A 16539-nucleotide genomic window follows, 5' to 3' on the forward strand; every position below is an offset into this window, starting at 1 on the left:
TTCAGGTATGTGAGTAGCCCTGTAGCTGGACAGATTCAGTCACATCTAAAGCTGTAGTCACTTATTCACTGTGAAATCATTTACTCCATGGCTAATATTTGACCTCTGACCTATGTTACTACATTATGTACAAGTGTTCCTATGTAATTTTACAGTCCTCTCAAATTCACCACACACTATATGTCACTGTATGGTAAATACTCTTGATATTTTGAACATCATTTTTCTTTTCACATACTTGTTTTATGTCTGAATAATAAAATATCTTGTTATCTCCAATTGAAACTTTGATAAAAAAAAAGAAGTTTATCGATTTATGAACGGTGCCTTATCATATTGTATACTGTACAAACCACCTATGATTAGCTGATAGGGTGTCTAGGGGGTTTGAGAAACATGTCTAGTTCTTGGCACCTATGATTGTACTTCCAGACCACCAGAGAATAGCTGAAAGCTCTGATAAAATGCCAGGCAATTTGAGGAGCCAACCATCTGATGATGGTGGGCTAAAACTCAAAGTTACTGAAAGAAACTGACGGTGGGCTAAAACCACAGTTACTGAAAGAAACTGACGGTGGGCTAAATCCACAGTTACTGAAAGAAACTGACAGTGGGCTAAAACCACAGTTACTGAAAAAAACAGACGGTGAGCTAAAACCAAAGTTACTGACAGAAACTGATGGTGGGCTAAAACCACAGTTACTGAAAGAAACTGACAGTGGGCTAAAACCACAGTTACTGAATGAAACTGACGGTGGGCTAAAACTACAGTTACTGAAAGAAACTGACAGTGCACTAAAACCACAGTTACTGAAAGAAACTGACAGTGGGCTAAAACCACAGTTACTGAAAGAAACTGACGGTGGGCTAAAACTACAGTTACTGAAAGAAACTGACAGTGGACTAAAACCACAGTTACTGAAAGAAACTGATGGTGGGCTAAAACACAGTTACTGAAAGAAACAATTGTTGAAATTAACATTTGTACAGAAATGTATATGCCCTTTCCAAATTGTAATTGGGTTGTAAAATTGAAGTTCTCTTTAAAGAAACATGTATACCATAAAAGGTAATATAATAGGTTTATTGGCCATTGTGGTCTGGTAAATTGTCTGTGCACATTATCATGATAGTCAACATTGCAATGGTTATGGTATGTAAACCTTGATCTGAAGAAAAAAATCCAAGATATTAGGTAACGGAAATAACAGCCCAGTGACATTAATAATAAATATTCAAATATGGGGACATCTACCATAACAAATACAACAGGAAAGACAAGACTGGCCCCTGCTGACAACTCAAGTATGACTCCATCTTATCATGCACTGTATGTATTGTGTGGTAATAAGCTTCTGTCAACAGCAATTTAATGATAATGGATGGAACTTATCAGCCATGACGTACACAGGAAGCTGTTTTCCTTTCCCAATATCATACCTGCTCACCATGTAACATTACTTCAACTCTCCCATCCCTTGGGCATACCTGTTGATTTTATCCACTCAAAAGGATACAACCAATGAAATCTAGTTACCTTCTGTACTTAAACAGGTGTCATTATGTAATCTGGCTAATCCTTCAACTATCCCATCTCCTTGTCATACCTGCTGAATGTTACCTGCACTCCTTTTGTGTCATTTATTAACACAAATAATATATGATAATATATCTTATTTCTTTTGATTTACAAATTACATGTATATGTTTATGTTAAATATTGACTTTTCCCTCTGCACCACTTTTCAATCCTTATGTCAATTTCACAAATACAGCATTTGATCTGATAAGCATGCCTGCCCTTTTAAGGGTACCAGTAACGTATTTTCCTAGGAAAGAGTACAGGTGTGCTGAACTTAAGTGTGTAGAAAGTAAGTTAGAATCTTAGTCATTTAACACTTCATGTCACATATACCAGTACCTAGCCACACAGTAATCTGGCAATTTTTTTTTATCTGAAATTCTTCTAGTTCTACCAAACATTCATGACTAAACAGTCCACATTTCAAGGTGAAATTTTTGCTTGTAAATAACTGAATTTTGTGCATTCTTTTGCTTTTTTAGTGCATCAAATTCTGATCAAATACAGTAGATGTACTGTCCATATGCAATATGTTAATACCAGTGTATAGCATTCTGTAGTTGTGTTCAGTAGTCCTCCGGTCTATCGCCCCTGTATACTGTCCCATTTAATCACCATGGCAACACTCAACATATTACCATGACATTCCTAAAATCAGTTTTTCTTTCTTTATCACATATGCAGGTAAATGAAGGGGAAAGAATATCCCTGCTATATATGGCAGGCAACTAATTGTTGGGCACACCTTGCAATTCAATGGTGATTTCTCAAATTCCTTCTGTTTAGGGAATCTCAGAAAGCCCAAGAATAGGATCTCCTGCATTACAGTACATGTTCGTAAGAAGCAACTCTGAGTTTTTCTTCTGTGTCTTCTACAATGGGGACATTAACAGTCTCATAAACTGTCCTGACTACCTGTTGTTGTAAGATTTTGTATATCACCAAAGAAAACATTGGATTCTACTGAATTTCAATCATAACCTGCAACAAATTGTGATGCAGGTGTGCCATCATGGCGACACATGGGTCAGAATGTTGTACAAGTTTTGCCTGGAGTTTCACTGCCACTTTCGCATGAAGATTTTGTTCAATTCAATATAAATCTGATGAATTATACTAGTGAGAAGGACAAAAGATACTGAAATAAAACTAAACAATTCATCAACAGGAAGAATACGTGGTATACCAAGTACACATGTGTGACACACTGGAGGTAAGTTACTGGAAACCTATTTATATTTATAAGCAAATAAATATGGAGTAGTTACCCTGTGTCTGAAAAGTTCAATGCTCTCCGAGTCTAACCATGTGGCATATTCAGCCATAAAACTATTAACTTACATAAGTCTTATACTCTTTCTCAAAATGCACATTTAAAATGACCTTTGCAGGGTTTTTCATAAGAGCCGGTCACCGGCCAATTTGACTGGCTACTTTGATCATTTGGCCGCCTACACCAATCCAGTTCTGTAATAATGTTCCGTACACAACTACACGTACAGGGCAGGCCAGCCTCCTACTTTCACAACACAGCCTACTACTAACAAAATAATGGAAAACCCTGCCTTTGTCACATGGACAAGAAAAAGCTCTGAAGCTGACTTCTGTACTCAAAGTCACTCAAGGAATTAATCACAAACAGAATAACTCCTTCAAGCCAACACACGCACTATAAACTATGAGGAAACAAACCGCTAACATTTTCTATGACAATATAACAAACATCACTTGATAAAACAAAAATACGTCATGGAATGTGACAATCAATATCCAGTTAGTGTTCTAAGGATAACATAAGGAAAGGCTTGGCCACAGCACAAGATAGTTTTCTTAATTCAAATCACATGCCTGTTGATTAGTTTTTTAATTTTGCCACACTTTGATGTCATTGTCCTAAAAATACTTCATCAGGTTGGTACAGGACACTAGTCACCTGCAGTCACCTTTATTGCAAGGACTAAAAACCTCGGAGAGATTCTAGATTGAAATGTCAGTAATCATCACATACCAAATGACCTAAGAAGATATTTACAAGAAAAAAGTTAATCATGGACAACGGCAGATTCTTCTGAATACTATCATATGTTATTTCACTAGCACATTCGTCATGCCAAGTGAATTCACCACACCAAAAACAAATTTCATGAATATCACAGTAAGCTAATTTTCTCGTAGCCATTAGATATTTGTTACCATCCTATGGATTTGTAATCAAGTTTTTCACAGAGATCAAATCAGAACAATGTATTATGTTAATAACTTCATGGGAAAACATCCTCATGATAGCTATAGGATTATCCTACTTACCAACTAACAATGAAATTTCATCTTGTACGCATATCTTTTGAAACAGCATCGCAAAACACCACACTACTTACTTACGTGATATCCCTACCAAACACACCTGTATGAATAAAGGAGGACAACGAACCACATCCTTCTATAACAAGAAAACAAATCCCCATTGAATAGACCTTATTAGTCACACTATTGCAGCACAGTACAAGTATTACAACTTTTCCAGATACTGACAAACGTCATCAAGACTAGAAATGCATATTTCATCTCTAAACTTATCACATACAAAATGACAACATGTCAATGCCATCACAAAATGGATTATGTCATGTAACTGCCATCACAAAGTGGACGATGTTATACGTCACTGCCATCACAAAATGGATTATGTCATATGTCACTGTCATCACAAAGTGGACGATGTCATATTTCATTGCCATCACAAAATGACTGACATGATATGTCATTGCCATCACAAAATGGCTGATGTCATATGTCACTGCCATCAAAAAATGGCTGATGTCATACGTCACTGCCATCACAAAATGGATGATGTCATGTAACTGCCATCACAAAATGGCTGATGTCATACATCACTGCCATCACAAAATGGCTGACATCATATGTCATTGCCATCACAAAATGGATTATGTCATGTCACTGCCATCACAAAATGGCTGATGTCAAACGTCATTGCCATCACAAAGTGGACGATGTCATATTTCATTGCCATCACAAATTGGCTGATGTCATACGTCACTGCCATCACAAAATGGCTGATGTCATATGTCACTGCCATCACAAAATGGCTGACATCATATGTCATTGCCATCACAAAGTGGACGATGTCATATTTCACTGCCATCACAAAATGGCTGATGTCATATGTCACTGTCATCACAAAATGGATGATGTCATGTAACTGCCATCACAAAATGGCTGATGTCATACATCACTGCCATCACAAAATGGCTGACATCATATGTCAATGCCATCACAAAATGGATTATGTCATACGTCACTGCCATCACAATGTGAACGATGTCATATTTCAATGCCATCACAAAATGGATAATGTCATGTAAGTACCATCACAAAATGGCTGATGTCATACATCACTGCCATCACAAAATGGCTGACATCATATGTCATTGCCATCACAAAATGGATGATGTCATATGTCACTGCCATCACAAAATTGCTGATGTCATACATCACTGCCATCACAAAATGGCTGACGTCATATGTCATTGCCATCACAAAATGTTTGATATCATATTTTTGAGTTAATATGATACATGAAATTTATATTGAATGAAAAAGACATTTTGACCACATTCATGTGCTGGTAACATCATGATGAACAACCTGTTCTTATGTTATATATGGGAATTCATCGTAACTTCATAGGAAAAAGTGCCATTGCAAAAGTACAACAACAGACTTACAGATTGCATCTAGAACATAAATGTTTTCAAAGGGCTGATATTCATATACCATCAAATCACTAGGAGATAGTAAGTTTTGAGAGAAATTGAAATGCTTTAAAAATGCTTGCGAAATAGGAGTTGAATTTTGTAAGAATTTTTCCACAAAGAGTTTCACAAGATTTTACATGTACTTAAACATTAATATTGGTGTTGTATAGTTTCTACAGATTTATCAATATTTACACAATGCAATAAGGCTTGTACAAAATTACAGATGCATGTTTGATTACATCCATAACGTTAATGTCTTACACCGGTATCAAACTTCAGCATAACGTTAATGTCTTACACCGGTATCAAACTTCAGCATAAAGTTAATGTCTTACACCGGTATCAAACTTCAGCATAACGTTAATGTCTTACACCGGTATCAAACTTCAGCATAACGTTAATGTCTTACACCAGTATCAAACTTCAGCATAACGTTAATGTCTTACACCGGTATCAAACTTCAGCATAACGTTAATGTCTTACACCGGTATCAAACTTCAGCATAAAGTTAATGTCTTACACCGGTATCAAACTTCAGCATAACGTTAATGTCTTACACCGGTATCAAACTTCAGCATAACGTTAATGTCTTACACCAGTATCAAACTTCAGCATAACGTTAATGTCTTACACCGGTATCAAACTTCAGCATAACGTTAATGTCTTACACCGGTATCAAACTTAAGCATAACGTTAATGTCTTACACCGGTATCAAACTTCAGCATAACGTTAATGTCTTACACCGGTATCAAGCTTGAGCATAACGTTAATGTCTTACACCGGTATCAAACTTCAGCATAACGTTAATGTCTTACACCGGTATCAAACTTGAGCATAACGTTAATGTCTTACACCGGTATCAAACTTGAGCATAACGTTAATGTCTTACACCGGTATCAAACTTCAGCATAACGTTAATGTCTTACACCGGTATCAAACTTCAGCATAACGTTAATGTCTTACACCGGTATCAAACTTGAGCATAACGTTAATGTCTTACACCGGTATCAAACTTCAGCATAACGTTAATGTCTTACACCGGTATCAAACTTCAGCATAACGTTAATGTCAGGTAAAACAAAGATTGAACAACAAAACTGTCTTATATTTTTGTTTACTTTGTCTCGTAAAAGAACAAAAACTTCTATGCTGCTGAGAACATAAGACTTATCTATGTATCACTTCCCACCAATATTTCAAGCTCTAGTTTTTTTTTTTTTTTTTTTACATCAAGTTCGAAAACATCATTGCAGTCGACACAGAATGAAGATTTGACACATTAAAACCATGACAGGAGCAATGTCAAACAACACAATTTCGTGTTTAATCTACTGAAGAAAGAAGATGAAACTGCCCATTGTGTGCTTCCTGCAAAATGTTCATAACATTCCATAGTATTTTACAGTCTTGAATTCACATGCAATTCCTCCGTGGTGTACGCCTACACCAGGTGAAAAAATGAAAACAAGTGACATTTAGTGGTAGCAAATGATTGACAGATTTGATGAATGTTTAAATTTTACTCCGTGGAAGATTTGTTGTACACACAAAGATGAAGCCGTAGTGACATTAATTTGATATGGAGCAAACACATGTTGATCCCCTGACAAATAAATATAGGAAATTACATATATCTACCTGAGTGATGACCCGATGGTATATTACTGTGCCGCTGGTAAAATGTCTCGCAAACGAACAGGTAAGTTCATCAACGACCTTATCCTTCCCGTTCACAAAGATACATTACGTTACACATGCTATGACTTCGTCATAGCCTAGACCGTAGTATGTAAACATCTGTCATTTTATACTCACAAGCATTCCTGTCCGTGTGCTTCAAGTTTCGTTTTCCCAATTTTTTGAGCTCCGCTTTCTGTGTAGGTAGTCTCGTTTTCAAAGTGTACACACGGAAATTTTACTCTACCATTCGGTTGTCCTTCAGATTTTTCCATTTAAATGCAAATATAAGCTTACACTGTATGACGTTGATAAATGTATCGAGTAACAATATACAGTTTCATGTTGTGAATGGGCTTTAGGTCGAGAGCCAGACGACATCTGTAGGTCTACAAGTAACAGTATGTATACAACTTCCCGTTTACCGAGGATAAAAATAAATATATATGTTGTCAGTTTCCCACTTGTTAATTTGTCACATCTCCATAGAGTTGAGAAAGTATTTTGTTCTTTTAAGGATCTTGGTGGATGCGATATACCTAAACGGCTAAATCAATAAAAAATATTGAAATGAGTTTAGCATGGAACCGTTTACAGTCAAAATTCTACATGTGCATGTGGAAACTGTAGCGAGAAATGTTGCATCTATAAAACTATGAACGCAAGTTAAACAGTGCCACTTTGATTTATAACGATCAGTTTCTTTATATTTGTTCCGCATTTTTTTTTAAACATCAAACATTAAATGAAGAATGTATCGATCACATACCTGTTTAACGGTGTAATGTCTATATGTACATTTGTCGAGACACACTTGTAATTTCATTTTTTAATTGTAACATCATCATAGAAAGTATCGCCGAAATCTTGATATTCACGAATGCTTAAAAATAAAAAAAAGTTGACGACAAAAAGAACATCTATCGTTTCCATTTCATAACTGATGAAACATACCACATTTCATACCGCCAGAGACATAATAAACGCAACATTCACTTTATCAAACTTTGAATGCTTTGATAACACATTTCTTAATTGCCACCTCACGTGCACGGACTTTGAATATTTTAAAAGTCCGTGTTTTCTGTTATCATTGGAGCGAATAACATCATCGTTATCCTGATTATTAGTGTCATAACGTACCTTCACATGGAAATGTGAAAACAAAGCAACCAACTTGATGGCTCAAGTAGCACCAATGCCGGTTCGCCCTAACCCGTTCGAACCAACCTTATTACATGTTCACCCCCATCCAATGCCCCCCGTTCGTCCCAATTGTTGTGGTTAAGGGGAAATAACTAGCAGTACATACTTGATATATATGGATGACAGTATATTTATTTTTTTTGACCTGAATGAAAAGTAAGAAACATCACACAGAAAGACAATACTTAATTTTGATTGGTATAAAATCAACAAAAACAATAAATACAAAACACTAAGGACCCACCCTCATGCACGAAATCCCTACACACAATTTCTTAAGCCTAACCGTAACCACTTTGACACACGGAACGTCCATCCTTATACACGAAATCCCTACACACAATTTCTTAAACCTAACCCTAACCACTTTGACACACGAACGTCCATCCTAATACTAGAAATCCCTACACACAATTTCTTAAGCCTAACCCTGACCACTTTGACACACGGAACGTCCATCCTTATACACGAAATCCCTGCACACAATTTCTTATGCCTAACCCTGACCACTTTGACACACGGAACGTCCATCGTAATAAAGCAAGGTATATGTTCCTCTATGCAAAGCAGATGGCCCGCATCGTAACAGCAGCTGTGACAAAGTCACCTCTTCTTGTCGGTAGGCCTCCCAACAACTTGAAGATGTCTGCTGGGAGCTGACTTTTGATGAGAATCTTCCATTGAGTTTGCCTTCCGAAACCGTCTGGAGCTGGATGGACAACGAGGCTGAACTTTCTTCCTCAGCTGGTCGATGACTGGACGTAGATAGAGAGCTAAAGAATATGAAATGGAAAATTGATAATCAGACAAAATTTATTTTGGTTTACATTACTCAATGGTAATGATAACAAGGATATATCAAAGTTGGGTCAACCAGTGCACGCATATTCTGGTCTCCCAAAGTTACCACCCTTCGTTTCACGCTGTCAGGTGACCGAGATTGTGCACGCGCGGACGCAGGCGTTGCTCTTTCATACCTGATGTGCTCCTGCGGAAGAAAGGGAAAGGGCTAGGACCTGCCTTTCAGGCGTATGCGCGGCCTTGTCACTTCTGCAGGCTGTCCGATATACATCTGAGTAGGTTATTGCTATCCCATATTTCACGTTCCAGTTGGTTGTCTGGATATAAACAATTATTTATATTACATTACATAATCATATAAAAAGACAGTGATTGTTCAGACTATTTGGCAACGGGGAATGAAATAAATTAACTATTTTCATCAGATTAAATACCTGCAATCCATGCTATGCAATCTTACGGGTCAACGTCTGGCCTCAATGAAAACCACAGGGATTTGGCACGAATTCTCGACCCACGGTCCAAATATATGTATCAAAGTCACTATAATATATATATACATGTATATATATATGTGTGTGAACTATGGGTCGAGAATTCGTGCAAGATCCCTGTGGTGAAAACCACATTATTGTCCTCCTACACATCAGTGACGACCTTCCAGAATGCCACCTTGGCGATACACTCTATTCTGGGCTAATCAGAAAGGTGCCTCATCAGTGGTTGTAGAACCTATCAGAATAGAATTTTTATAATTAAATATGTTTGACATATTTCCAATACATGTGCATATATTAATTAACAATGGGAAAGTTTTAATACCAATCAGTAAAACATTAAATATTGTGTATCTACAAACATGTTTAACATTTCTTTTCAAAATGTAAGTTGTATTGTTTTGATAGACGAAATAATTAGACTAGTATATGAAAGCTAGACTTCCTGGTCAAATATCATTTTCTTATTTAGATCCGTCTTTACATTTTTGATGTGGTGCCTACGCCTGGACATGAGGCAAAAGGCTAAAGGAACCTGTTCACCAGACCTGACTTCCGCGTACACGCTGAACGGTTACACCGTCAGCGACTGACTGACCCGTATACGCTGAACAGTTACACCGTCAACGCCTGACTGACGCGTATACTCTGAACAGTTACACCGTCAACGCCTGACTAACGCGGCGTATACGCTGAACAGTTACACCGTCAACGCCTGACTAACGCGGCGTATACTCTGAACAGTTACACCGTCAACGCCTGACTAACGCGGCGTATACGCTGAACAGTTACACCGTCAACGCCTGACTAACGCGGCGTATACTCTGAACAGTTATACCGTCAGCGCCTGACTAACGCGTATACTCTGAACAGTTATACCGTCAGCGCCTGACTAACGCGGCGTATACTCTGAACAGTTATACCGTCAGCGCCTGACTAACGCGTATACTCTGAACAGTTATACCGTCAGCGCCTGACTAACGCGGCGTATACTCTGAACAGTGATACCGTCAGCGCCTGACTAACGCGGCGTATACGCTGAACAGTTATACCGTCAGCGCTTGACTAACGCGGGGTAAACGCTAAACAGTTACGCCGTCAACGCCTGACTGACGCGTATACTCTGAACAGTTACACCGTCAACGCTTGACTAACGCGGCGTATACGCTGAACAGTTACACCGTCAACGCCTGACTAAGGCGTATACGCTGAACAGTTAACGTCATAGTACCACGCCTCCGCACAGTACAGGATGTCAAGCTGATGGTTTGTAGCAAAACGCAAATGACGTCCTTGAACGGAGATGTCTTCCAGTAGGAACTCCGGAGGAAAAAAGTTCTCTTGCAGATGTGAATAAAATATTTCATTATTAATGATATGATAGCATATTTGAGTTAAACGCTCTTCGTAAAATAAGCTAACAAAGTTCTCGATCAGCACACTTACTCCAGACCGAGAAAGGAAATCAATCTCAAAAATGTTTCCAAGATCGGCTGGTCTTCTGTACTGGCGCACACCTTTGATAAGGCGTACAAAATTCAGTAATTATCAAATTATAATACTGTTACTATTACTTGTAACCTTATTAAAAAAATCATATTATAATACATGAATACAGATTTTATCAAAATACTCACTCCGTGTTATAACATAACACCCATCCGAGTCAAAAGTTCTGTGTAACCAACGGTCACATGCATCGATGGGAACGCATTTCCGAACTACTCGAAAGACAGCGTTCTGACGTGGTTACCATAGTGATTAATTTGCATATTATTTTATGGTATATAATGAAGACAACAGTAACAGTCTTTATTTGTTTAAATTTAATTTTCATTGAAATGTTTAGGCCAGACAATTTAATTTCCATTCGGAAGTACCGATCCAAATATTTGACTTCCTCAGTTTGGCTTCAGGTGTTGTGTTATTTAAGAAAGCGCGCATTAATTTTTTCAAGTAGGTAAGTACATAATTGACTCAAATTGCTTGTTGTCTTAAAATTACAAGACATGGTTAGATTATAGGGCGCAGAAAGTAATTGTGTGTATAAATTGTGATATATATATACACCCCGAAAACAATATTCTAGCAAATTCACTTCCCGATCGTGACATTTACACGTGTGCAAATACGTACGTACTACACACGAATTAGCGAAAACGCTAGATTAGGGGCACATGAGAATGGGAGGTAAACGTCACTGATTCCACGTTTGCGATCGACGAGACCCGAACGATATTCGCTGCCATCAAGACTTCCGAATGAGTTTCCCATCGTTAATTTAAAACCTGTACCAGAGGAACATGTAATGAGAGCATTATATTTGAAACATTTTTTAAAACCTTTATTTCTACATTTTCTGCTCATAATTCCGGCATTTATTGTACTTCGCTTATCATATAATTTAAAACATGAACGCACTGTCTATTAATATAAAGGTAATGCAGGTTATATATAGTTTTATGAATGTGCTAGATATTTAATAGTTCATCATATGGGCTGTTATTGATTTCTTGTTTGTCAATTGCATTTTTTTCATTCTTTCCTTTTTTAAAAATAATAAGTGACACTTTAATGAAATCATTGATTATTACATCATCATCATAATCATCATCATCGTCGTCGTCGTCGTCGTCATCGTCGTCGTCGTCGTCATCATCATCATCATCATCATCATCATCATCATCATCATCATCATCATCATCATCATCATCGATATATCCGACATTTTGTCTCAATTCCAACGAGAAAATGAAACGGAATTATGTACATCACAGTTTTCATTGTTACCCTTGTTACTTTTTTGGTTCGTTTTTGTGTGGAGATCATAATTAAGTAAACCGATAATAAATTCAGTGAAGAAACATTAATCATCAATTGAAAACAGTGTAAAGCGGCATCACTTTACCATGGGTAGGGGGTCACTTTGTAACGGGGTTCACTTTATCATACTACACCGGTACATTGTATATGTGATGTTGGTTTCTCCAGTGACGTATATTTGAGTTATATATGTCTCTGGTTTCTCTAAGTGGTGTTTGTGGATTAGTATTTCATCATAGGTATACTACAGTACTTGAAAAGATAGGTCATCAAGTGCGAGCTCATGTAATACTTTGTTCATCAACAAAACTGCCCACACATTTTATGATATAAAAATAGTATTTATTTATTTATTTATTTATATATATTTATTTATTTATTTCGTTTATTTATGTTTGACAATAGCAGAAGTAGAGCCTCGTTTTATATTTGAAAATAATTTTAGTTCGTAATCTCCATCTGTACTAATGTTACAAATGAATTGAAAAGGGTCATAAAAAACTAATTATCATGATGTTGTGAAGATTAGAAATTAGTAATTAGTTACTTCTAACAAGTTTTCACATGTGTGTTTTGTTTTTCCATTAAGAGATCCTAAAGATATAAATTATGTTTGTAACCGGTCAGTCAAAAGACGTCAATGAAATAAAACTACATAGATAATTTCTCTACTAAGGCATTACTGTATCCCATACGTCTGTGTGATCATATTTCTATTGCACTGACACACAAATATTCAGAATAAACAACGGCAAATGTCGCTAAAAGTTAATGGCACGCGAAAGAAAATTCGTTTTAAAATTCCTGATATGAGTTGTAAATATGATACCTGCACATTATGTATTTGAGACAACATGCATTCTGCACGGTGGTGACACCTTTAATTATAAACATAACTTGTTGTCTATTTGAGCAATAAGCGATAAAACTTTAATGATATCCTTGACAATAACTACTGAAGCCATTTTCCTTGTTAGAGAACCCGCAGTCTCCTCTCACGTTTATTTTGATGTCGATTTTGTTGAGAACAGACAACCGGAAGTGTCTATATCCGGATTGTCATTCGATTATGTGGACTAAGGTCAAGATACACAACTGGTAGTAATTCAAGTATTTTATCATATACATCATTATTGAACACAAATCTGACAAATTAACAAGGGCCCGAAATAAACTTGTTATTCTGCATATGTACTTGAAATAACAACAGCAAAATTGATAAATGAAATATTCGTGGTAAAAAGCAACACTTACAAAAGGGGAAGAGGACTGTTCCCATCCTTGTTTAAATTTATATCTAACCTTACAATTTTTGACATTTCAAAGTTTGAAACTGTACACTTAACAAATTTGAATCTGGTTTAGGTGAAATCTCTGTGAATCCTATGCTTTGATTCTCTACCGCCGAGTAAATAGTCTAAAGTCGTTAGCAATTCGATCATTGAATCTACCATTAGCGTTCTCGGACGCCATGTAAACAATTCGAAAATAGTATACCGTTTAGCGTTCTCGGATACTGAGTAAACAATTCAATCATATCCTACTGATAGCGTTATTGGACGCCGAGTCAACAATGGGTCAAAGATGAGGGCCAAAATTGACTTTAACAGACGTGTTTCGAACCAATGACTTCAATTTATTCAGTCTAGTCTACAGTTTTTAATATTTAGTCGAGCACGAGGCTTCTGTATATCACCATTATTTAAAAACAAAACTTATTCTTTTTCTGATGAGTGTCTGTCTTTCTCCTCACTGGATACACTTAAACACAAGAAATTACTTTTTGCCAAAAACAATTTATTTGTGTTTCCGTAACTACAACTTTGTATTAGCATTACAACTAGCATTTTACCACTACATCATGCCATTTTATAATTTACCATAAGACATCGATATTCGAATAACAATGCCACTCTCGTTATCTGGAATGTCAGAGTCTCACAATACGATATAGAATGCACGGTAAAGGAAATTAAGGGCAGGTACAAGTCTTTAAGATTTCGTTAATCTTTTGAATACAAATGATAATAATCTTAAAATGTGTGAAACAGAACTCTTCTTGACTGAAATATCAGAGCAGTGGTATCTATACTGTAAAAGATCAGGACGACACGAGATAAGAAAAAAAATCTCCAAAGTTCAGTCGTATTTTCACAATTACTCGCAACTGTAGATTTAGTAATCTGCAAATACAACGACGGTATGTCGCATGTCTATATATTTTTCTGAAACGCCGACGTAAAATCAGACTGCAGAATGTCGTCGTTTTGAACATCATTAATCTTCAAATGTCTCATTGCAGTCGGACTTTGGTCTCCAGATCTCTTCATCTTGTCCACAGATGTCTTGTCGCCGCTTTTGTCTCGTTGAAGGAATCTTCGACGAATGACGATATACACCAATCCATTCAGAAATCCGCCGATATTCGTGAACGTTGTCAAGAAGTAGTAGACGATGACGGGAATATCATCGCTTACCAACTGCCACGCACCATATAGAGCCGCAGCCCAGTACTGGACAAAAAAGGCCAAGAGAAAGAGAATCATGTTTCTCGCCACGCGCCGAGTCCTTGACGACATCTTGGAGCCTTTGAACCGTTGAAAGCCCACTGATAAGCGCCAATAAGTCAGTCCATACAGCACCATGTTGGTTGAGAAAACTATCAGCAATGGAATGGTCAAGTACACTGTGTTCATTAGTTTTCCGGTGACGGCGTCCATAAAGCAACTATAAGGACAAAATAGATAACTCTTTTCAAAACCAAACAACAAACAAATTATTTCTCCTGGCAGAGAACCTACTATAACATCATTTCATATTGAAGTCAGACAGTTAAAATCAATATCCAATTCTGGTAATAGATTAGTGACAGACAGTAATTAAGATATTACGAAAGTAATAGTTCAGGTACCTTGAAAATGTTTTACACAAGTTACTGCCTCATGTAAATTTTATTTTCTTAATTTTCTTAGCCAATATCATGATGGCAAACACCTGACGAGTACCTGCAAATGAAATCATTATTTTGAATTCTAATGTCCATTGCTATTAACCACTGTTTAAGTTTGATTTTGAAGATGTCAACGTTACTGGTAACTTTCCCATTTTTACTTACAAGACTGTGTTTGGTCCAAACTGGTTTAAAGACACAGCAACAGTAGAAGCTATCAAAGGTGCTCCAAATGTCCAAATCAACAGGCGATGGTCCCATTTTCCAAATGGAATATCCTGGTTAAAAAACATTAAACAAAACGCATTGATGGCGACGAGGTTTACCATGAACGTTTGAGCGGTCAGAAACTCGGACAAAATAAATCCGTAGAAAGCACACAGTCCTTTAGGCTTGACATGAGAACGGGTTACTAGAACGTGTGTATGGTCTAAACTGTGGGCTACATTGAAGAGGCCATCACATAAAGCAATGTACACAACGAATCGGTCACTTTTTGACCAGGCGAAAAAATTGGTCTTGCGTTTTGTAAAGGACGCGGTGATGACTGTAATTGCACACAGAAAACTGACCAGTATACAAAGCAACGCTGAAAGATGGATACCGTAAAAATTACCATGGTCAAACACATCTAAATCATATCCACTCCTGGGAACGGAAGTGTCCGACACGTTTACGTTGGTTGAGGCCATTGATAGTTAGTAAGAAGGTAAACTTTCTCGACGCCTCTCCATGATATATAGTTGGTACAAAAAGTGTTATATAACACTATTTTTGCTCTGCACAATCCAAATATCAAATATCTCGTTATTGTGTATTAACTTTCGTCGAATGATGTAGCTCGTAGATTTTATTGCCCACCAACGAAGGGGCTCGGCTTTAAAAGATTCCTACTCATACCGTCTATTTGTCATGCGGGCGGAAGTAAGCATTTCCGAAAGTAGACCCTGTGACTCTCTAGCTCTAGTCTTCCGTTCCCGATGCAGTCTTTATTATCCATGTAAGGACAGTGTAGCTGTGAATTTTAGCTAATAACGTTACATACCCGGATCAAATATAGGAGAAACCCTCCTCAAACCGATACACTTATTAACCCATAAGCAATCTGGCCGACTTTGTGTCCTGAAAATGAACAACAATTATACGTTTTATCGGGACGAATATTTCACACGTGTATCTACTCCGCACGACGGTACACATGTCTCTCTGTTGGCTTGTACCGA

At 37.1% G+C, this 16539-nt stretch overlaps 1 protein-coding gene across 1 annotated transcript; it reads right to left on the bottom strand.

Annotated features, from left to right (window-relative positions):
* Positions 1-14182: 14182 nt before the first annotated feature.
* Positions 14183-16173, bottom strand: LOC132564514 (uncharacterized). The gene is made up of 2 exons (XM_060229168.1): positions 15482-16173; positions 14183-15093 (listed from the first exon to the last, which is right to left on the bottom strand). Exons 1-2 carry the CDS (start codon positions 16006-16008, stop codon positions 14580-14582), a joined length of 1041 nt encoding a protein of 346 aa, XP_060085151.1. The 5' UTR covers positions 16009-16173; the 3' UTR covers positions 14183-14579.
* Positions 16174-16539: the final 366 nt, after the last annotated feature.

Source organism: Ylistrum balloti, unplaced genomic scaffold (assembly GCF_031769215.1).
Source record: "Ylistrum balloti isolate Yb309-2 unplaced genomic scaffold, AGI_CSIRO_Ybal_v1 Utg372346, whole genome shotgun sequence".
In the NCBI taxonomy this organism is placed as follows: domain Eukaryota; kingdom Metazoa; phylum Mollusca; class Bivalvia; order Pectinida; family Pectinidae; genus Ylistrum; species Ylistrum balloti.

Excerpts from the sequence above, each read along its gene's own strand:
- LOC132564514 (XM_060229168.1), bottom strand. The coding sequence starts at position 16,008 with ATGGCCTCAACCAACGTAAACGTGTCGGACACTTCCGTTCCCAGGAGT. Across the intron at positions 15,094-15,481 it reads TTTGGACCAAACACAGTCTT|TTGCTTTATGGACGCCGTCA; the intron begins GTAAGTAAAAAT and ends TTGTCCTTATAG.